This window comes from Arvicola amphibius, chromosome 3, assembly GCF_903992535.2.
Source record: "Arvicola amphibius chromosome 3, mArvAmp1.2, whole genome shotgun sequence".
NCBI classification, from domain to species: Eukaryota; Metazoa; Chordata; class Mammalia; order Rodentia; family Cricetidae; genus Arvicola; species Arvicola amphibius.
Genome location: NC_052049.1, coordinates 103,233,424 through 103,255,544, shown reverse-complemented (window position 1 = coordinate 103,255,544; position 22,121 = coordinate 103,233,424). Strand labels below are relative to the sequence as shown.

General features: G+C 50.8%; 1 protein-coding gene across 1 annotated transcript in view; it reads right to left on the bottom strand.

Moving 5' to 3' along the window:
* The window catches only part of Kirrel3 (kirre like nephrin family adhesion molecule 3), a 128,379-nt gene that overhangs the window by 25,327 nt on the left and 80,931 nt on the right, over nt 1-22,121 (bottom strand). Inside the window, exons 5-7 of the mRNA XM_042054703.1 lie at nt 16,113-16,270; nt 6,301-6,451; nt 1,459-1,564 (exon numbers count right to left, since the gene is read on the bottom strand). Of these exons, the coding sequence (XP_041910637.1) occupies nt 1,459-1,564; nt 6,301-6,451; nt 16,113-16,270 (415 nt within the window). The remainder of the gene's footprint in view (nt 1-1,458; nt 1,565-6,300; nt 6,452-16,112; nt 16,271-22,121) is intronic.

Here is a 22,121-nt window from a genome sequence, read left to right as displayed (position 1 = left end):
CATGGAAATGGGGGGTTGAGTGTTCCAGTCTCTAGGGCCCCATGGGCATCTGGGGGATTGCTGTGATGGTCAGTGGACGGGCTGTCTGCCTGTCTGATGGGGGATGCTTATGGATGAGAAGGGAACTGGCATTTGAAGTGTCTCCTGGGTACAGGATACCTGTCTAGGGACCTTGAGCTGAGAGCTGGGGGCAGACAGGAGAGAGACACAGAGATGGCAGGTGCAGTTAGAAGCCCAGAGACAGGAGCCATTTTTAGTTCCTTCTGCATCTTCTGTCACTTCTGGGCAGTGCCAGATCCAGGCCAAACCAGTCTCTCGAACTGACTGGATCACGAGATTCCTGGGAGTGGAAGGTTCTTCACCTTCATGGTGGGTATCAGAGGCTGACTGATCTTCTTGCTTCCAGTGCAGCAAGGGTTAACTCAGGAGGGATGGATAGAGAGACTGTGGGCCTCCCTGACTTTTGGCTCCAGTGCTGCTCGATTATCCACACCACAGGGAGCCAGAGCAGTTCACTATGTCCACCCTGAGCCCGCTGTGGCATCTTCTGTGGTCCATTGCCCTTTCTTCCACCTGCTGGGACCGCTCGGCCTCATGCCTCATGTCTTCCCTCTCCTCCACATCCCTAGTCATTGCTTTCCTAGTCTGGGACCATTAGCATTCGTGCCACTTGCAGAAGTGGCAGCTTAATAGCTCGTATCCGTAGTGGAGGTGATGCCCTGGGCTCTGCCATCAAGCCTGGGCACTGGGAAGTGAGGGCCATTGGAAGTTCTGCAAAACATCTAAAGGAGTGAGCATCCCACACCTGCACTTGGATACCTGTGTGGTCGCTTAGTTTCTGGAATGCTGTGTGGTGATGTGCACAGACAGAAAGCTGCCCAGAGCGGCAGCTCTGAAGGCGTATTTGATCAGTTAGATGCATGGAAGGAATGCCTAGTTTATGCCATGCGATACACTGCATGCTGAGAGCCGTGAGTGACTAAATTGCAGTTCCTGCCTCTGAGAAACTCGGTCAGAAGGCGGAGACAAACATGGGGAAAACAGCAATGCCTTTATTAGTGTGGTGGATGAGGACGCGGGGTGGGGTGGTGGCTCTGCAGGATCCCAGGTGCCCTTTGAGCTCTGGCCAGGTATCCAGTGCTAAGTACACTAACTTACCCTTTCTGCTAGTGGTTTCAACACTTATCTGAGCCCTGCTCTGTCATTTCAGAAATATGGAATAAACAAGCCACTGAAGCAGGAAAGGCACCCCTGGTTTCCTGGCAGAGGTAGTGCAGGGGAGCTTGAAGAAAACAGAGGGGCGGGGGTGGGAGGGGAAGCTGAAGTGGGGGAGGGGCGGAGAAGTCTGTTTGGACACCTGCTGCGAAACACATCCTGTGGCCACGTGTGACATGCCACGTGACAGGCACAGGGTGGAGAAGTCTTAGACCAAGCTGTCTTCACAGCAGCGAAGCTCACCTGTACTGGGTGACAGCTGGGTTGGCCTTTGCAGAGCAGTGGAACGTGACAATGTTGTCCTCCAGCACCGGCTGTGGTTCTACCGACAAGTTGACAAGGGGGGGATCTGCAGGCAGAAGAGAGTCACATACAGACTGGGGAAGGAACAGGGCAGGAAGGCATGGAAGGTCAAAGCCAGGGTTCCTCCCACCCGGGCACCATCAGGATGGGTCCTCGGAGTCTGGGAGTGACTGTTTCAGGTAGCCCTGGGTGCTGGGTGCAGTCTCTCTGTGACTCAAGGTCTGAAGGGAAGTGAGCATTTGTCTCTGGTGCACCAATTTCCCAGGCCCCAGGTGTGTGCAGCCTAGCTTCCAATCCAATTCACTCGAGGGGATTGGTGGGAAGCGACACTCAGCCCTCAGTATAAGCTTTCTGTCTGTGAAATGTCTATTATCTCCACGTAAAGGTTGTGGGGGCCCCAGGTAACTTGAAAGTGGAATCTACACCTTTCATCACGCAATCATCTCTGCTGAGTCCTGACTGGTGTCACCAGGCCCACAGCATCCTGTGCCCGGGGGGGGGGGGGGGCTTGTTTTCTCTTCTGACAGGATAGGAAGCCACACTCTGAAGTGCTAAGTGATCTGAGGTGGAGGAGACAGAAACTGGGAGATGGGGAACCACAAAAAGAGCACATGGAAGGGTTTGGGGTGGGCGTGGTGAAGTGTATAACATAGAGGAAAGAAGTGAGGACCACAGGGAGAGACAGAGAATCCAGAGTGACAGAGACAGATGCAGACAGGAGGAAGAGAGAGAGAGAGAGAGAGAGAGAGAGAGAGAGAGAGAGAGAGAGAGAGAGAGAGAGAGAGGGAGGGAGGGAGGGAGAGAGAGGACAGATAGACAGATACACACACACAAGCACACACACACACAGACATACAGAGAGTTACACACACATGTACACAAGACAGACAGATAGGCAGATAGATGATAGATAGATCGATAGATAGATAGATAGATAGATAGATAGATAGATAGATAGATAGATAGATAGACACAGACATACAGAAAGACAGACAGAGAGAAACAGATACATAGACACACACACAGAGAAAGAGAGTATCTACTCTGGTACAGGAGCAGCTGGTCTGTGTACCTTTTTATCTGAACATCATGGTACTATAGCATGGAACTCAAGCCCCCTCCCATCCCCAGGGTCATGGGTTAATGACTTGTTATTGAGGGGGGATTGGAAGCTTTGAGGGGGCCGAGGCTGTGGAAGTCTAGGAGAGGTCTTGTGGGCTCCTAGTCTCTTCCTTTCCCCTTGTTCCCTGGCCCTCAAGTGAGCACTTCTGCTAGAGCACACACTCCATCCAGGATGTGCTCTCTCTACCACCCCTCCCCAAGGCAACAAGGCTCTGATTATGAAGTGGCTCATCCCAAACTGTGAACTGAAATGAACTTTTTTACCCCTTTACTGTCGTCTCTTCTATTTGCTATAATAGTGGGAAGCTGAGTAATACAGTTAGCTATTTCGTCCACCTCAATTTCGATTTTCAAAGTGAGATTCAAGGGCTCGCTGTGGCAAGGGACCACCATGAGGTCTCTCTTTCCACTTCTTAGAGTTATTGCCCCTCCCCCTGCAAGTCCTGTAGCATCTTCCCAGTGGTTTCCCAGCAGCTTCTGAGGCAAGGCTGACTCAGGAATTCCAGGGTCCTATGCAGAGTAAGCAGGCTAACTGACCATGCCTCCTGGTAAGGAAGTTTGGCCAGAGGGGTTTGCTGGCTGCTGTCAGGATTCCTGTGCATTGCTAGCCTCCCATTATGAAATCCAGTCTTGGTGGGCTATAGGTGATCTCAGTCTAACTCTTGTTTGAGATGATGATGTCTATTCAAAAATCTGTAGAAACCCTTCGTGGAGCTCAGGGGCAACCTTCCAAAGGCTCATCCTTCACCTGGTGTTCTTTACAAAGTGATGATCCCTTGGGAAGCGAGAAGATGGAGCGCGTACCCACTGGAGGACTTTTCTCGGGTCCTCACTTGCTGGACTCTCACACCGTTATCAGTTCACTCTGTAGATGCCTCTTCGGCTTCTTCCCTCACTCTTTGCGGCACCCTTGGTCCCCAAGGCCTCGGGAGAAAAGACCTAGGAGGTTCTACTCCACTCAGTTTCACTTCCATCTCTACCCCTAGATCCAGGGATACCATGCCCCTGTTTCCATCCCTCTCCTCAGGATGTGCATGACATGCATTTCTAGGAGTCTGCCAAATTTCAGAGGTATAAATAGTTTATGTCATACCCAACTATTAAACATGATTTTAGTCCCACTTGAGATGTCGGATGCGTAACTTGCAGGAGGGTGGAACTGAGATCACACTGAACAGATGTTACAGCTGAGAGTCTGTTAGTGTTTCCATCAGCAACCTGTGTGTGTGTGTGTGTGTGTGTGTGTGTGTGTGTGTGTGTGAACATGCACATGTGCATTTTCAGAGAAAGTGTGGGGGAGCAGAGACAAACTTCATGACTCAGTGATTTTAGAGCACATCGTTTGAAACTTGGCAGCTGGACAGAGTCCAGATGTGGTGAGGCTTTGGGGGTGTTGCGTTTTCTCTCCCATTACTCAATCTGGGGGCTTTGTCTTCCGTTGGGTAACATATAAAGACCAAGGGAAACAAACAACAAATGTGCTTTTGCTGAGTTTGGAGACTTCGTGGTTGACTGAGAAAATGAGCAGGTTTGCAAAGGCGGCTCAGATCCAGCCTGTGGTGTCCACTGCAAACAGTGGGATGCTCACTGAATGAGCAAGTGGATCTGAGGAGAAGGAAGGAGAGGCGGGGGAGGAGGAGGGAGGCATGGAGAAGGGCTGGGCTTTTTCTTGTTAGGAAAAACCTCCCAGCTAGGGTCTAATGGATGGGCCTGATGACATCTGGGGAAGGGCCACCAAACACCTGTCACTGTGGATGTCAACCACAGCCTGTACTTTAATCAGAATGTGCTGCGTTCAGTGCTCGTGGTTGCATGAATGATGTCACTGAACTGCGACCTTAAGAGGCAGGTAGATGTGATCCTCTTCATGCATTGATGAAGAAACCGAGGCCCAAACCAATTCACTAATGAGGCCAATCAGTACTGGCAAAGCCTGAAGTCAAACCAGGAGGATATTGGACCCCAATTGCTGTTTTGTACTGCATTGGCAGGATCCCAGCCAAGAAGCCTGATGCCTGGGTCTAAGCCTCATGTTGGCCTCATTCCTGCATCATTTCAGGTACAACCCTCTTATCCATGTAGCCAGGCCAACCAGCCCTCTGTCTGGAGTGCGTAAGGAGGGCGGATGTATTTGAAGGTACATGGGATGCTATTATGATGACATTCTTCTATTTTTTTTTTTGAGACAAAGTTTCTCTGTGTAGCCCTGGCTGCAGACCAGACTGGCCTCAAGCTCAGAGATCCACCAGCCTCTGCCTCCCAAGTGCTAGGATTAAAGGTGTGCACCATCATCTACTGGCCTATATGATGACAGCCTTGCCACTACCTTCTCATGGGGCAGTGGACAGTGGTCTGGAGTAGAAATGTTGCTTCTCTGTGCTTCTGTCCAGGGGAGCCAATTGTGTTTGCATGGGACTCTGTAGCTGGCACAGCCTCCTGCCTGGGTGTGGCTATGGAACAGGACAGGAATGCCACAGTGTCCCAAATGGCAGGCAGGAAGCAAGGAACTTAGACACTTATTGTCTCCCACACCCACTTCCCCCAGATTTGGTTTGTGTGTGTGAGAAGGAGCTCTCAGCTTTGATTGCTCCTAGAATAAGAAGAGACCTTGGATGACATCAGCAAATCAGACAAGAAACTGGAATTATCAGAGTGAAGTGACAAGGTTAGAGCCACCTAGCTCATGGTGACAGATCTGGTCTGGATGCTGGATCACATGCTGAACTAGTCCATGGTGATGGATCCATTCTGGATGCTGGACCACATGCCGAGCTAGCGTGCGTCTTACCTTTTTTCTAGAGCCGGGCTTTGCTCTAGCCACAGCTGTTCATCTGCTGGCTAGGTGGTGCTAAGACCCAGGGTTGGATCAGGGCCAGGGGATAAGGAGCATTGCCTTAGGTCTTTCTCTCCCGCTTCTTTGATCTCCCTAGCCCCGGGCTTGGTAAGAACTCTCTGCTTCCACTGTCTCTGAGTGCAGAAGGGTGGGGGGTGAAGGTTTGTTCATAGAAAATGGCAACACAGTGGAAAGTAGAGCCTTCCCCAGAACGCTGCTGTTTTGGCGGGATGTTTGGACCCTACCCAATACTTAACAAATATCTCTTCTTCCCTCTGTACTTTAAAGGTTGTCACTTAGGATTTGTGTCACCAAGAGGGAACTTCTGCCCTCTGGCTGTGAAAGCAGACTGAGAACCCTAAGACACGGTTCCCATAGATGCCATAACTCTGGAGAGCGGAGCACATGGAAGCCCAAAATTCGTCAGGGCCGTGAGAAAGCGTTTTTAAATCCATCAGCTTTAGGGAACTGGAGAGATGGCTCAGTAGTTAGAAACCACTTGCTCTGCCATCACGAGGATGAACTTTTGGATCCTAGCACCACATAGCAGGTGGGCATCCCACATCCATGTATAATCCCAGCTTCAAGGGGGACAGAGAACTGAGGATGGTTGGAGCTAATACACTCCATTAGGCTGCCATAGGAAACATAAGACCCAGGCTCAGGGAGAGAAGTTGCCTCAAAGGAATAGGCCACGTTGGTAGAGAAGAACACCAGTTGCCGTCTTCTGGCCTCTGTGCACCTGCATATACGCACGCACACACATTCACATGGGGTGGTTCCAACCCTGAGCCTGGCCGGGCTGGACTGCGTCTGTCGGTACTCACGCTGGATGTCTATGGTGACTGAGGTCTCCTTTCCTCCAGGGATGGCTTTGTTGGTGGCTCGACACACAATACTCTGCCCATTTTCTACGTCTCCCGGGGAGATGAAGAGGGTGCTGACAATGCTCTCACGTTTGCCATCGCGAAGCAGAGTCTGGGGAGAGAGGTGGTGAAGGAATAGAAAGTCTTGTGTTACTGCACTGAGATGGCCCGGGAAGGAAAGACAGACCTCCGGTCAGAGAACAGAGATCTGTGGATGGCCAGTGTTGGTAAGGTTGGCTCAGGAGATCGGGGCTCCAGGCTCCATTCAGACCTGGGGGAGTTCCCTTACAGTCTTGACCTGGTTGAATGCTGGATGGTGGAAGAAAAAGAAAGGAACTAGAGAGATTGCCTTGCTGTGTGAAAAACAGCCCATACTTGCAACTCAAAAGCTCAGCAGAAACCAGGCTTAGCTGAATGGAAGCCAGGACCTTGGGTAGGTAGGTGCTCCTTAGAACTTAACTGGTTTCTGTGCTCTACCCCTGATGTTGGTGACTCTAGATCCACAGCAAGCAAGGGGAAGGGTTGCAGTAGACAGAGAGAAGGAGTTAAGAGCAGGCTCAGGTAGGACATCAGCAGTCTGTGTGCACTACCTGCCTTTGATTATCTCCCCATGGAAGGATCGCACCTTCCCAAATCTTTGCACTTCCTGATCTCATTAAATCTCCTCCACACCACAGCATGGCGGGTGCCAGCGCTTTCTGTCTGACAAGGGAGGACATGGGCAAGGCTCATCCAGGCAGCAAAACTACCAAACACCTGCTTGAGTGGTAGTGGTCGAAGGAGTACCAGGATTCTGCAGTGGGTGGACCTTGCCCTCTGACATTGGTGTCTACCCCGTTGGAGAAGAGGGATTCATTTGCTGATTCGTTAGTTAAGGATTTTGAGATGAGACCACCCTGGGTACAGGAAAAGACACAACTTAGGCAGCCTTTGTCAAGATGAAGACAGAGGTTAGGATGCACCTTCTACTAACCAAGGAATGCTGGGAGCTGCCAGGAGAGACCAGGAAGGTCTCTGCACCCCTGAAGTAGCACAGCCTGGTTGGCAGCTTGGCTTCAGACCTGTTAGCCTCAACAGCCCCAACAGTGCAGTAAGCACCAAGTTGTGGTGCCGTGCTACGGCTGCACCAAGACATGAGCATAAGCCTTGAGTCTTTGCTTTCTCTTCTTGAAGCCTAGTGCTATCCGGTAACTGGTTCCTCCCCTATGGCTACCACCCCCTTCACTTTTCTGTCCCTCTTTCCAGAGATTTCCCCATCACTTTGGAACTCATTAAGATAGGCAGGCACACAGAGGGACAAAGAATGCAGGCAGAGGGGCCATGGCGGGTGGCACTGGAGTCTGTTCAGACTTAAAGATGTCCCCTCTAGGAAGAAACTTTTCATCCTACAGGGAAGGATGCAACCTTGTTTTACCTGGACGGGAACCAAGGAATGGGTGACTCTACTTGCTGAACAACTCTCCTAAAATAACGATGGCTTTTTTTCTCGTTGCCAGATTTGTTGCAAGGAAGAAACATCGTCTGTATTTTGTAAGTCAATGCTGAGTTCAAAGTGAACTGCTGGGACTCACACTTAAGAGTAGGTACCCCGAGGACGGACACTGATATTCCTGACCTGGGCCATACAGCTGGCAACACAGTGATTGAGTCCTGCAAAGGCCAGTGACTGAGCAAGTTGACAGCAGCTCACGGCTGCGGTCATCTTCTGTGTCCTCAGCTCAGTGTGGCCCTTCTTAACGTGGGGCCAAGCTTGTGGCCTCTGGGATGTGTAGAGCCTACTGTGAGCCTCTGGGTAAGTGGTTTCTACTGTAGGTCAAGCCAGTCTATAACAGAGCGGCCTCGCACTTTCTCTTGTAATTTTACAGCTGGCCAGATGTAAGCTCTGGGGCTTGAAGCCTTCCAGTACTTTCTGTCCTGGCAGGAGGGGTGTTGGTCTTAACCATGTGCAGAGGGGCTAGTGAGAGGGGTGTGGCCTGATCCAAGGGCCAGTCTTAGTAGCCTATGGTCTGCAGATCAGCTTCTGGGCCAGAGGCACAACTGGTGGTCCCAGAATAGGGTTTGATGGGGGTGTATTTTAGCCCCAAACCAAAGCCAGCGTGTGGAGGGAGCTACAGCCTGCACCCTATTACCACATTGTCTTGGGGCTGCTCAGCAGACCTCGTCACCTCTATAAATAGCTAAGCGATAATAAGAACAATTTCCTGGATGAAAATAAGACCTCCGGGTAGAATGGGGGAGGAGGGGGGGGAAGGGGAGGAGATAGGGTGTGTATTGTTCCTCTATATCCTTTCCTTTTTTTTCTGAGGTGCTAACGAGGGACATTTACATAAGTTTGACTCAGCCAAGCACCCCTCCAAGGGCTGGGCCCTGGGCTTGGTGGTGGGAGTGGGGCTCTGAGGGTGGGGGTAGGAGAGAGCAGGGAGGCCTAGCTCTAATTAGGCCTTCTGACTGCTTTTCCTCCTCCCTAGCCCAGCGTGTTCTTCCGCCTCGGAATGATGATTAATGACATATTTACTGTGTCCAGGCGGGTGCTTTTCTGGGAAATAAAAATTCTGGTTCAAGTTGTTTGTTCCACCTAATTAGAGAAAAAAAGGAAGATGTGTTCATTAAACAAAAACGAAAATGAGGAGAAGGCGAATGTCCCAGTAGCAAACCACGGCGTAGGAGGCCGTCTGCGTACCTGGCCTTGGCCCCCAGTTCTCGAAAGAACTCAGAGCCTGGGCAGCAGCCCCGCGGAGAAGGGCTGTGTCTGTCGGCCCCTCAGGCAGATCTGCAGACACAGCTGTGGAATGACTATGGGGAGGGAAGTCAGAGACTCCAAGCCCAGAGGGGTGCGAGGTGGCCATGAGGTGGCCATGAGCGTACCTTGTGGGCTCCGTGGGGGGAGTGGTTCTGGGCAGAGCCCCTTTCTATGGCCTTTCCCTTTGCACTGTACCCTAAATCCCAAAGAATAATGCGCCCAAATGATTATGATGTTTCTTTAGCCTGATAGAACCCAGAACGTCTGGTGATCTTTGGATGTCCCCAGAATGGGCGCGGGTGACATATTCCTATTCTGGTCCTGGGCATCAGCTCTGGCAAAGTTAGTAAATGGCTGTGAGGTTTACATCGTAGGAAACCAAGATGTATGCCCAAAGATCCAGGATGCCCACGCTGGCTTCAAGAGCAGAACCCTGCTCAGAGCATAGCATTTTTGCCCACTGTCCCATGGTGTTTCCTTTCCATCTCTAAAAAGGCCTTTCATGTGCCTGTGCTTCTTAAGGTGACACTCTGAAGATGACAGTCCCCTCCATCTTTTCAGGGCTGACCCTTGATTAAGTGTGATTTCCTTCCCATAGACGATCTTGAGTTTTGTATTTGAATGGGGAGTAGACAGATGCATCCAGGGCCCCCTTGCCCAATGCTCCCCTTCCCGCATTCCCTTTTGAAATTCTTCCTTCTTTTATCTTTTGCTTTGTTCCTCCTTTGTGAGTCTTCTGTATCACCTTTCCTATATGCAAATGAGGTCTTGAGCTTTGGTGGACTTGAAGGTGGCATCCAAGTGGGATTGTCTATCATTTGCTGATTCTTATCAGAGACCGGCTTCCCTGCCTCTCTCACCCCTGTGCCCCTCACTTCTCTCCCCTCCTCTTCTCCTCAGGGAGTCTGGCTCTGGGGTCACACCTCAGGCACTGAGGCTTCCACTAGCGTGCAAATCAGCTCTGGGGTTGGGGCTTGGCGTGGGTTATAACGGTGTCTCTAGTTTCTTGACTCACCATTGGAGCATGGTGGGCATTAATGTGGCATCAGACTCTGGACCCAGGCTTATTGACGAGATTTTGATGATCTACAGCAATCTGCCCCTTGTTGGCATACCAACCGATAGGGGCCAGGACTGGGCATATATACAACATATAGGCATTGTGAACTAAATTCCTGAAAGTCAGCAGTGTCTGCAGAGACTGATTGCATTTCAGTATGGTGGAGAGATTCTAGCCCTCCGGAACAGCCGCTCTGTGTCAGAACTAATATCCTGGGACTAATAGATAAACTTTTTAGAATCTGTTAACTTAGCAGACCACTAGTTTCCAACCCAAAAGCTAAGATAACATCTTTGGCCTATAGAGAAGTATACCCATCTTACTGTGCCTACCTCTCTGATGCACCCACCAAAGTCATTTGCCTTCATTTTAAACTTACCTTCATTTGTGACTGTCTTTATTCTGTTGAAACTATAAAAACTTCATGAAACTGATTTCATGTTGGAATTAAAAATCTGGGGTAACTGAAATCAATGTCCCTGGCCCATGGTTGCTCAAAATGGCTCCAAAATAAACCATCTCTTATTCCCTTTAAGGTGAAAGCTGTGGATCTTGCATTGACAGCATCGTGTGGCCAGGAAAGAATACTTCGGAGCATAGTTCTCCGAGAGTGGATTTCCACCTCTCTCCTGCGTGTGTGTGCCCACCTCTGTTTGTGGGTGTTCACAGGCTTCTGCCCAGTAACTGCGTCTAAGGAACTCTCTCGCGGGCTTCAGTGAGGATACGAGGCTCCGGGTGCCCATCTGAACAGAACTGGCTCTGGTGCCCGCAACCTCACTGTTCCAGTCCTGAGGTCACTGAATTGGCATTTGGATTCTCAGCACTGGCCTGAGAGGCTGGACTCTGGGGGCTGGGAACACTCTTGGGGCAGTTGCCCAGCGTAGGTGGCAGATCCTTCCAACCCTCTCAGGGCCTCTGCTGAGAGGTAGAAAACAGGGCTGAGCCCTCAGAGATGGGCAGCCTGAAGGCAATGCAGTGTGTGGGTGCCCCAACTTTGGCGCTAAATATGTGCTGCTCATTGATATGCAAACAGCCTGGAGAGGCCTTGAGCAGGCCTGATTGCCTGGCAACAAGGCCTTCTCTCTTTTCCCTCCCCACCCACCTCCCCCACCTGCTGTGTCTTTTTGTTTTTAAATCATTTTTCTGTTTCCCCTTTTATAGACACTTGAGGGTCCATATAGGTCTGTTGTTATCTAGACTGAATAGGAGTCACATACATGTATAATATAAGTCTGTACAGTGTCATTTGCCTGAGACCCTGCATATAACCTCTGCCCTAGGGCTAGAAGAGATGCTTTCATAGGAAAGGTGAGTAGAGGTGGCTATCACATGACATAGAATAGGGTAGAGACTCTGGACCTCCAAATTTGACAGACTGAACACAGTGTAATGGGGTGACTGGAGGAGACACCGTGTAGCACAGAGAGTGAGGGCTGGGGATGTGAGCCAGCATTCCTTTCCTGAGCAAGCTCTTAGCCCAGGCCCAATGGAGACCAGGGGTGGCAGGCTGACGGCCCCTGGAGTAGGCAGGTAGCCTGAGAGTGGAGTAAACAAAGGCGTGGGGATGGATGGCTGTATCTCCTAAGACAACAGCGTTTTCTCTGTGGCCCCTAGCAGGTCAGAGCCTCGTCACCCTCCCTGGGGAGTAGCAGAAGTGGGAAGAGAGCGCCCAGGAAAGGTTTCCCTTCCTTCCGGCTAAGCCCGTGCTCGTCTTCCATTTTTATCACCTGTTCCTCCCTCCCAGGGTTTGCAGATTGGCTGGCATTTTAGACGCGTGCCCCGTGACATCCATTTTTGTGTCAGGCCCAGAGAAGCAGGAGGAACAAGGGAGAATCCCAGCTGTCCCCAGATTCCCTAGACAGTGTGTCCATGAAGTGACGGGGAGAGAGGCAGCCCTTCCCATCCCCCTCTTCTTTCAGCAGATCTGGCAAGCAGCGGGTATAGTTGCAGCACGGTCCAGCGGTCCAGCGACTCATGTGAGCACTGGACCACAGGGACAAGCTCTGCAGTGCATGCTAGGTAGACAGGGCCACAACACGAACAGCTTCCCGCTCCAGCTGCCATGCCTTCCCCCACAGGTCTATCCTCCCCTACAGTTTGCTACTATAGGTAGTGAACGCTACCCTCAAGCTCCGAGGCAGAATAAACCTTCCTTCTTTAAGTTGTTTTTGTTAGGCATTTTCGTTGCAACAGTGAGAAAAATCGCTGATGCAGAGTCCTTCCACTCTTCCATCCTCCGTACAAGGAACTATGACAGAATTGCCGGGCATCTTGGCGCTGGTATACACCTTGAGCCCTAGTCCTGGGCAGGCAGAGGCAAGCAGATCTCTCTAAGTTCAAGACTAGCTTGGTCTGCAAGGTAAGGGTCGGGCTGGTCAGGGCTACGTAGTGAGACCCTGTCCCAGAACAAAACAAAGTAAGCAGTTTACATTCATGTGTGTGTTTGTGTATTACGTGTACATGCACACATGCCATACTGTGCACGATGGAGGTCAGAGAACGACTTGTGGGTAATCCTTCTCTCCTTTTACCATGTGAGTCCTGTTAATGGCGCTTGAGTAGCCAGGCTTGACGGCAATTGCTTTTGCCTGCCGAGCCGTCTCACCAGTCCTATGAGGAACTTTGGTGTGTGATTTCTTTTTAGTCCTACAATAACTCTAACAAGTGGTCATGTTATTATCATCATCCCCACTTTGCAGCTGGGGAAACTGAGGCAGAGCAATTAAGGCGACGTTATGACGTGATGGGAGCCCAGCCTGCAGGACTCTGTGGCCTGCTGTTTGGACTCTGCCACAGCATCTAGAAGATGCAAATGGCCAGCTGTGAGGACCCAGAGGACCGGTGACGGTCCCAACGGCTCAGTCTGCCGGGAAGGTTTCTTGGTTGTGTCCCCAGCCGTCCCAAGTGCTAACGATGTGCTCAGCATGCAGATGAGACAGACATGGAAAGTTTAGCTAGAAGGGTGGCGGAGGCCGGACTCACATTTAGGCCACCCAGCATCAGTGGACTTAACTGCCACTGTGTGGCAAATGCTGAAGTTCTTAGGTCCAAATCAGTCACGGCTGCTTCCTGGGGACTTCGCTGTGGACTGTGTTTGAGTGGTTGTGGGTGTGTACTTGTGTATTCTCTGTCTTCCTATGATGTTTCTGCCTTTGTAACTAAGCCAGAAATACTGTTTGGCTGGTGACAATTGTCTTTGCATTCTGGAGAAGGAATGGCCTGGACTGTGTTTCTGGGAGAAGATGGGGTGGGGTGGGGGTCAGTTTCTGACAGCTCCTCAGCTTGGGCCTATAGCTCTATGTTGGAATGCTTGCTGTTGCACTGAGATCCAATCCATGGGTTTACAGCTTGTGGTAGCTGGAGCCCTTCCTGAGTGTCTCTCCCCACGCTTTCATGTTCAGAGGAGGAAACTGAGCCCAGGAAATAAGTTGCCTGGAGTTACAGAGAGCAGGGCCTGGCAGGGACTGGCGTCTGGCTTGGCTGCCATTCCCTTTGTGGCAGTCAGAATGGGAGTGGAACTGGGCAAGGACGGGCACACGGTATCCTTTCCAGAAAGGCAGTGTGCCAGGCTTGCTGAGGCACCCATTGTGTGGGCCTTCTGAGTAGGTTAGCCTGGAATTGGTCTCATAGAGTGACCTTGACCCCTGCCTTCACTAGATGAGTCAAGTCTCCTTCTGTTTGTATATCCTGGGTGGGTCAGGCTGGCCCAGCTTCAGAGCCACCATGGACAGACACATTCGACGTAGGAACACCCTCACCCTTCTCTTCCTTCCCAGGCTCCTCTGGATGATCGTGGCTCCTGGGCGGGTGTGTTTGCCTTTCCTAACGTCCTCACAGTGTGGCTCCACCCAGGCAGGATGTGAGCGGAAGATTTATCTCCCAAGAGAAAACATTGTTCCTAGGGTGGATTCAGGTCTAAGAGAAACCATTTGTTTGGGGATCTGGCCCCAGGAACTGTGCGGTAAGCCAAACTTTGATCGGCCGCCGTTGGCATTCTAGTCAGCTTGGGATGGGAAGGAACTGTCCTTAGAATAGAAAAGGCTTTCTTTACATCCTCTGTGGATGGGAAAGTCGTTTTTGTTTTTTCTTTGTAGGGCCCATGGGGAGGAGCCAGCTGGACATCTGAACTAAAGAACAAACATGTGTCTTAACACCCTCTGAAACAGAAGACACTTAATCAGGGCCCTGAAAGATTACTCCCCAACCTCAGAACCGGGAGGCTGCTTTGCCTGGTCCTCTGATTTAGCCTCTGGTGGTATTCTTGGGACCCATAGAGATCTGAGCCTGTTCTGGGAGAGGCCGAGAAAGAAAGTCTAGGTGAAGGGACACATTGGTTCTCGACCTGGTGCGCCTAGGACAGACAGTTCCCTTCAAAGTCTATTTTCTGTCTTTAGACAGAAGAGTTTGGATCAGTGGCCCCCCAAAGGTCTCCTTCATCTTGAAGATTCTGCAAGATGTAAACCCCGCTTGGGCCTGCATAAAAGTCTCCTGGGGTAGTGTGTGGCAGTGGTTATTTCTGACCATATTCATGGACAGTGAGGCCAACAAACGAGGAAGCCATCGCCATTGCAGAGATGGATTGCTATTCACAGTCCCCAAGAGGAGGGTCATGGCAAACCATTCCATACAGGGCCACTGGGAGTGGAGGGCGTGTGTGTGATGAACCTCTGCTGTGGTTTGTGGGGAAAGGGATGGGAGGCAGGGTAGGAGCCACACAGCTTTAGGGTTGGTTAGCTTGACTAGCAATAGTGGGCTCTGGGCTGTAGAGGGATCTGCCGTTTCTGATTCCTGGTTGTGGAGATACCACTCCAGACTCCAGGAGGCAGACAAAGGCGAGTATGGGGCTGTGGCCTCTAGATGGGCCAAAGAGTGAACAGTAAGTTAACTCTTTCTGGGGACTTGTTAACCTGGGTCGGCTTCATATCCCAGGGTCTTTGAGACCGCAAGCTGTCAAAACATTATAAAAGACAGAAAAACAAAGTCAAAGAGTCCCACAGGGGCCGGTTCCGGGTGCTACTGTGTGAGCTAGAGGCAGGTCCATAGGCAAGTACATCAGGGCACGAAGCTTAGATTAGCCCTTCTGGGTCCCTGTTCTGGCATCTCATTAGGCAGCCATGGAAAACAGGCCAGATTTTGCAAATTAAAACACAGGATGGCCTATTAACTTTGAACTGCAGATGAACAATGCATAATTTGTTAGCATGGGTACAGTCCATACAACACTTGGGAGAAATATACTAAAAAATTAACTTACTATATTTTCTGAAAAAAAAAAGTTTTTCAAGTCAGACTCTTTAAGCAACAACAAACAAAGAAAAACAAACAACTGTAAGCCGGACAGCAGCAGAACCACAGACGTTCATTTCTTACAGTCCTGGAGGCTAGGAAGCCCAAGACAGGGCAGACTGACTGTGAATGGCAAGGGCCAAACAACATTGTAAGTGGCCAACGTCTTACAATGTCCGCCCATGGTGGAAAGGACAGAGTTCTTTTCTCTTGGCCCTCTTTTATAAGGTCACTAATTCCAATCATGAAAGCACCATCCTCATGACATAACCACCTTCCAAAGCTCCATTTCCACTCTCTTGGAGCTTACGGTTTCAACACAGGAGTTTTGGGGGTGGCACACACAGTTATTCAGGGGAGCATGTAATAGCTGTGGCAACTCTAGGCCCGGTTACTTCTGCCTCAAGTCTGCTCTTCTGACCGTATCTTGCTCTAGGGTTTTTTACATATAATTATGCTAGTCAGGGGGTAAGATGAGGGGGTAGAAGCAGGGAGGCTAGTGGAAGAAACAGTCTGAGAACTAAAGTGACCAATAAAACAAACAAACAAAACACAGGGAGAGAGCGAGACAACAGAGGCTCTTCCACACGGAGGAAGACAAAGCTGGTCCCCATGTGCCCGACCCCTCCACCCTTGCCTCCCTGTCCCACTGCCCATCTCCCATCCCCATCTCCTCCTCCCGCACACCTTGGAGTAGGTGGCCCCGTTGATGACCTCTCCTTTGCGCAGCCAGATGATGGAAGCTGCGGGCTTGGCATTATCCGCGTGGCAGGTCAGGTTGAGAGGGTCCCCCGCCCGAAGGCTGATCACAGGCCCCCCTAGGATGATGGGGTCATCTGGTGGCACTGTGGGGAGAGGAGCAGAGGAACAGAGAGTCAGTTTGGGGTGGGTCTCTGCTTGACATGGCAGAGGACGATAGCAATAACTGTTATACTTTGATAAAGAGTGTCGCCCTCTGTATTACAATGATAGTAACAGTAAAAGGATGTGCTGGTCTTCATCTTTCACGGCAGGAATAAGCATGTCCGAGGACAGGCGGTGTCCCTAGCTAGTCTCACAGACCTGGAAGAAGTTGTACTTTGCCACTGAGATACCAGGGACCTGCAGGATCTTTATTTTCAATTTCAAAAAGTGAATATTTATTTTTTAAAAATTTTATTATTATTATTATTATTGTGCTTTTCAAGACAGGGTTTCTTTGTGTATCCCTAGCTGTCCTGGAACTTGTTCTGTAGACCAGGCTGGCCTTGAACTCACAGAGATCCACTTGCCTCTGCCTCCGGAGTACTAGGATTAAAGGTGTGTGCCACCACTGCCTGGCCTAGGATCCTATATTTTAGTTGTGTGTGTGCATGCGCACGAGTGGCAGTGCCCACAGAGGCCAGAGGCATTGGACCCCCTGGAGCTGGAGTGACAGACAGTTGTGAGCTGCCTGATAGTATCTTGGGAACCAGACCCTGTTCTTGCAAGTGTAGTACCTGCTTTTAATAAGTGAGTCATTAATCAGCCTTAACATTTCTTTTTGTTGCATCTCTCACAACAGTTTTGAAGGAAAAACACTATTTTCATCATAATTACATAGACCTGGAAACTGAGGGTCACCAAGGGCCTTGTTGAAGGTCACATGGTGAAAGTATGGGAGAGTTGGGGCTGGGAGCTGCCCCTTTGACCCTTGATCAGCCTGGTCCCCTCCCTCAGGTGACAGGTGACAGGGAGGCTCTTTGGTTCTTTGGAGTTTCCACCCTGGCCTTTCCTGAGCTCTGTCCTTTAGAGTAGCTCTTGAGCCCTGATTCCCAATCAGAAGGAGTTACTTTTTTTTTTCCTACAATTAACAGTGTGGTTAGTGACTGGTGGCCTCATATCCATAGTGCCAAAGAGGAATAGACATGGGATTGTCTCCTTCCCTGTGGAGCAAGGTCCCTGCATGGCCAATACTGAACTTCAGGCCTTGAAGCATCTGCAGAGACACCTGCTGGCTCCAATGAACCATGTTTGATTACCGGCCACACTGTAGGATGTACAGGTATGGAGGTAATCAATTATTATTTAGAAAGATGACCCTGGGAAGCCAGTAGTTGACTAAGGACACATGGCTGCCTCTGAGGCTGGCGCTTCTGGGAATATTTAAATTTACCAGGCGCCCTTATTGCTCCATGGGCAAGCCATGCAGGAGGTAGGGCTCCATGGAGACCATCTGAAGAGACTGTCCCCTGAGGAACCTATATCTTTTCTGCCATCACCTGAGAGGGTCTATTATGTTAGCCCTAGAGGCTGGAAGGGGCTCAGGGACTCACGTGACACACAGAGGTGGGAACTCTGCATGTTCTCAGGAATGAAGGTCAGGTTGGTGGGTGTGTCCTCAGGGTTTGAGGACCTAGTGCAGAGGTCTTTTATGGGCTTTTAGGGCAAGCATCCCTCCAACCTGACCCAGGGCAAACAAACGCCTATGCCTGTGGTTTGCAGTCGCATCCGGCTGCAGAACCTGCTTGCCTTCCTTCCCTCTGTCAGCTCCCAATCTAGTCCATTGGACTTCTCTAACACACAGCCTTTGTTTGGCTATGCCAGTACCCAAAGCATCAAGCTTTTAAGTTGGTCACCTCACCTATCCCTCTATGGTACCGACGGAATGTTGGCTCAGTTCTAACAGCCCTGCAAAACCATTTCCAGAGGAACCTCAACTTGTAGGGCCACTGGAAATGGGACCACTTTTTTTTTACCCAAACCTGCTCTGAATGTCAAGAAGATCCTGGCCCAGGGAGAAAGTTGGCCTTATCTAACCCTTCCATGCTATAGCTCTGAAGCCAGGCCTCTCAGGAGGCCCTGGAGCTGCCAGGCTGGAGGAGGAAGAGGGGTATGGGCTGGACACCGAAGATAACCACCGACCACTTGTGCCCACTATACCCTCTTATTAGTGCCTGTGACCTCCTTGGGGTAGGCGTGGCCAGAAAGCAAAGGGGGTTAATTAAGGCTTTCCATCAATAGGGGTGTGACTAGTGACTGATGAAAGGGATTTCAGCTTCCCGCAGTGGGGCTGAGCTGGCCCCTCCCGCAGTGAGGGTAGGGACTTGCAATATTCTGTGGAAATTTGGGTGCTCCTGTTCAGTTTTCAGTATAGGTGCCCAAGAAAGAGGAGCTCGCATTCCTGAGTTGGACCTGGACTAGAACAACTGGTCCTGGAGCAGAAGGACCACCTAGCCCTTTGGGCATCCTCTGACTTGCAATGATGGGTCAAGAGACATGCGTGGCAGAAGGTGTCCTGGATCAGAGGATGACAGCAAGGCAGTATCCTCAGGCAGAAAGTGTGAACACTCCCTCTAGTGCTGACGCGTGTTGGAACAAGACAGGGGGTTGGCTGGCAACCTTCCCGGGACGTTTCATCAATCTTGTTGCCAGCATGCCCTCTGACCAATGAGACCCCAGAGTGAGGAGCTCGTCTCCTAGAATGTGGGAGAGTAACCACATTTGAGTAGTCTGGGCTTTTGGCTTCGGTGCCTAGCACTGTTTTATATTCTGATCAAGGTGTGTGTGTGTGTGTGTGTGTGTGAGAGTGTGTGTGTGAGTACGTGTGAGTGTGAGTGCGTGTCAGTGTATGAGTGTTCTTCCTAGAAACTCATACCACAGGCCACTCCCCTCCCTTCTCTCTTGCTTCACCAGTGCTGAGTTTGAGGAGACTGCATTAGCAGGACTGGGGATGAGGGGAGCTGCGAGTGGAGGGGGTCTGTGTTGTGGGAGTTCTCCGGCACGCACACACATTCACACACACAAACATCCACCCTCAGAATGGGTCCTGATTACATCTTCCCAAATAAGTGGTTATCATGCTGGTTATTCATGTAGCCATGCATTATTGATTGGCCTTCGCCTCGCTGCACACCAGATGGGGGTGGGAGGGGTGGGTGGAGGCGGGGTGGGTGGGGTGGGGTGGGTGAGGAGGGAGGACGTTTGGGGGCTATCGGCTGAATAGAAATTAACACTCGTTCTTGGCAGCTGTAGCTCAGATGGGAGGTGTGTGTTGTGGGGGGGATTACTCATTACCTCTCCATTCAGATGGAGGCCCATTGCTAGGACTGTGTGGGGAGGGGAGGAAGTCTCTGAGAAGCCCAGGCCTGGAGATGCATTATTCATACATCCCCTCACAGGCTTGGTTATTATCCTGAGCACTATAGAGTTTGGTCTCCTAATTTTTAATCACAAGGAAGGTGGAAGCGTTGGCCTTTTGGTGATTAATCTGGAGATAAAAATAGTTGACTGTTTTGGTGTTGCTCTTGTTGTCAGTCAGGAACTAAATTTGCATTAAGTGTTAGGGGATTGAGGCCTGGCCAAGACCCAGTGGAGCCCAGGCCGGCTCTGGTTTTGACTCCGGGACTGGCCAGGGTGAACATATCTTGCCCAGTTGGCTTGAACAGAGGGGAGCAGACCCTCCTAATATGGGTCCCCACCACAGGGGTGGTAGCTCTTTGTAGTTGACCTTCCTGTTACCCAGGGTTTGGGGCAGCACCTAGCATCTCTCTCCTTGCTATGCCCTTTCTCTGGTACCTGTGCTACAGTGGGCAGTATGGTGCACCCATCTCTCATTCTGTGTGGGTGGGGAGCCCCTGAAAACCCTCTCCGAACTTTGCTGTAGAGAACAAGGGGGTCTCTTTTGAAGTTGGAGAGACATAACACAGTCACAGTCACTGAGGTGAGAAGGAAAGAGATTGGCCTGAAGTTATCAGGGAGGAAGGAAGAAGGGAAGGGGTGGATTTGGAAGGCGTATCCAGGGAGGTAAAGCTTTTAAATTTTTTTGATAAATTAATCCCCCCACCCCCATTCAACAGGATTCTACATCTAGAAGCTGCTGGGAAACACCCTGAGCCTTAAGTTCTCCTGGGATAGTCTTGAACTTGGAATTGGAGCTTGTGACCAGCTTTTTATTTTCTTCCTTTGCAACGCTGCCAGTTTGACGGAGGACTGCCTGGGACTAAGGATGGAGGGCTGTTGCCCATTCTGGAGTGTCCAGAATGTGCTGGAGGTCCACTGGCTGACTGTACAGAGCTAAGTTCACTTGGCTCATTGGCCTTGACTTATCAGCTTGGCCAAACCCTCTGAATAGCCCAGGTACAGTCGTGGGGCGATGCTGATGACGTTCCCTCCAGAGTCCAGTGGTCACCCAAGTGGACTCCTGGCTGGGTTTCCAGGAATTCCTCAGATACTATGTCAACCCAGATGGTTGGCTCCACAGTCGGCCATCTGGGCACAACTGCCTCGTGAGTCAGCTGCATTCACACAGAAGGTTCTGTGTGGCAGCTGCGAGGGTGGGAGGCCAGCCAGACGCTCTTCCTGCCTTCATCCAACATGGGGGAACTCACGGAACTTAGGCGTTGGGGGGCAGAGCTGGCCTTTAACCGATCAGCAGTGAGTTCTCCATCCTGTAATGGAGTGGTCTAGGAAACACCTGAATGGGTTATGTCCCTATTCTGCCTTGAAACCCCTGGGGCTCCCTACTGTACTTGAAACATGATTTGGGCTCAGAGTTGCCCACAAAGACCTTCACCCATGATGATTCCTGGTGCCCCTGAGACACCAGTCCACCCGTCTTCCTCCTTCCCCAGGTCTGAGCCTATCAGCTCCTCTGCCTAAGGGCCCATGAGGGCGCCATTTCAGCATCACCTCCTCAGAGAGGCTTGCCCCGTCCATCCTGTGTAAGAGCCTCATGGCCTTCCATTTACACTTCTCACTGTATGTTCTTCATGACTAAAGCGCCAAGAAAGAACAGGAAAGATCTCATCTGCCATGGCCCTCCTGGCATCACTATGCCTAGGTCGGTAGCCAACTCACTGAGGCCCCCAATATACATTTGTTGAATGAGTAATGAAAGATTCCCTTGGGAGGAAGTGCGGACCTTGGTTTATGAGGTCCATGTTTATAGTCTCTCTCTCTCTCTCCTTCCTCCTCCCTTCATGACTTCTCCATCCTCCCCCCCACCCCCACCCCGCAGGTGTGTTCGTACAGGGGAGTGGTGAGCAAAGTGCTTCCTCGATCTGACTAAATAGATATGAAGAACCTCTATAAAATTCCTAGGAAGGGAGCTGGACCTAGGGAGGCTTAAATTCGAAGTGGCTTTTAGTCTGTCTCCTTGGGGCATCATGAGGCATCTTAACAGAGTAGGGGTAGCAACCCGCTTTGCCCGATTCACAGGATCGAGAGAAGGCTCAGGGTAAACTCAGTGATACTTGGCTGAGAAGTATAGGTTTGTTGGCTGTGCGTACTTCCTATTTCAGAGGTTTCCCCAGCCTCTGCCCCAGAAGCTCTGGGAAAGGACCAGGGACCATGAGTCTCAGTGCTGACTGGAGTTGGAGAAGAACAGCTGGGGTCTCTGGGGTCAATTGTCACATCTTCAGAATCTTCTTCGTCTTACTACATACAACCTTGCTCCTTCCGTTCCTTTCATGTCTGCTTGGTGTCATGAACTGTGGATTCTATAGTGAGTAATGCCAGACACAGCTCCTCTCTTGGGGTTCACAGTGAGACCCCAGTTACCTCTAGAGGCTGCAGTTTCATTCATGAGCTTGGCAAAGACCCAGGACATTTGTACGTATCCATGTTTGAGGAGTCCTGCTCTAGAATCTGCTAGAAGAAATCACAGACGGATGAGTGCGAGGCAGGAGGACTGGACAATGAGAGTGGCTCTGGGGTTCCCCATCCTTCCGTTGGCTC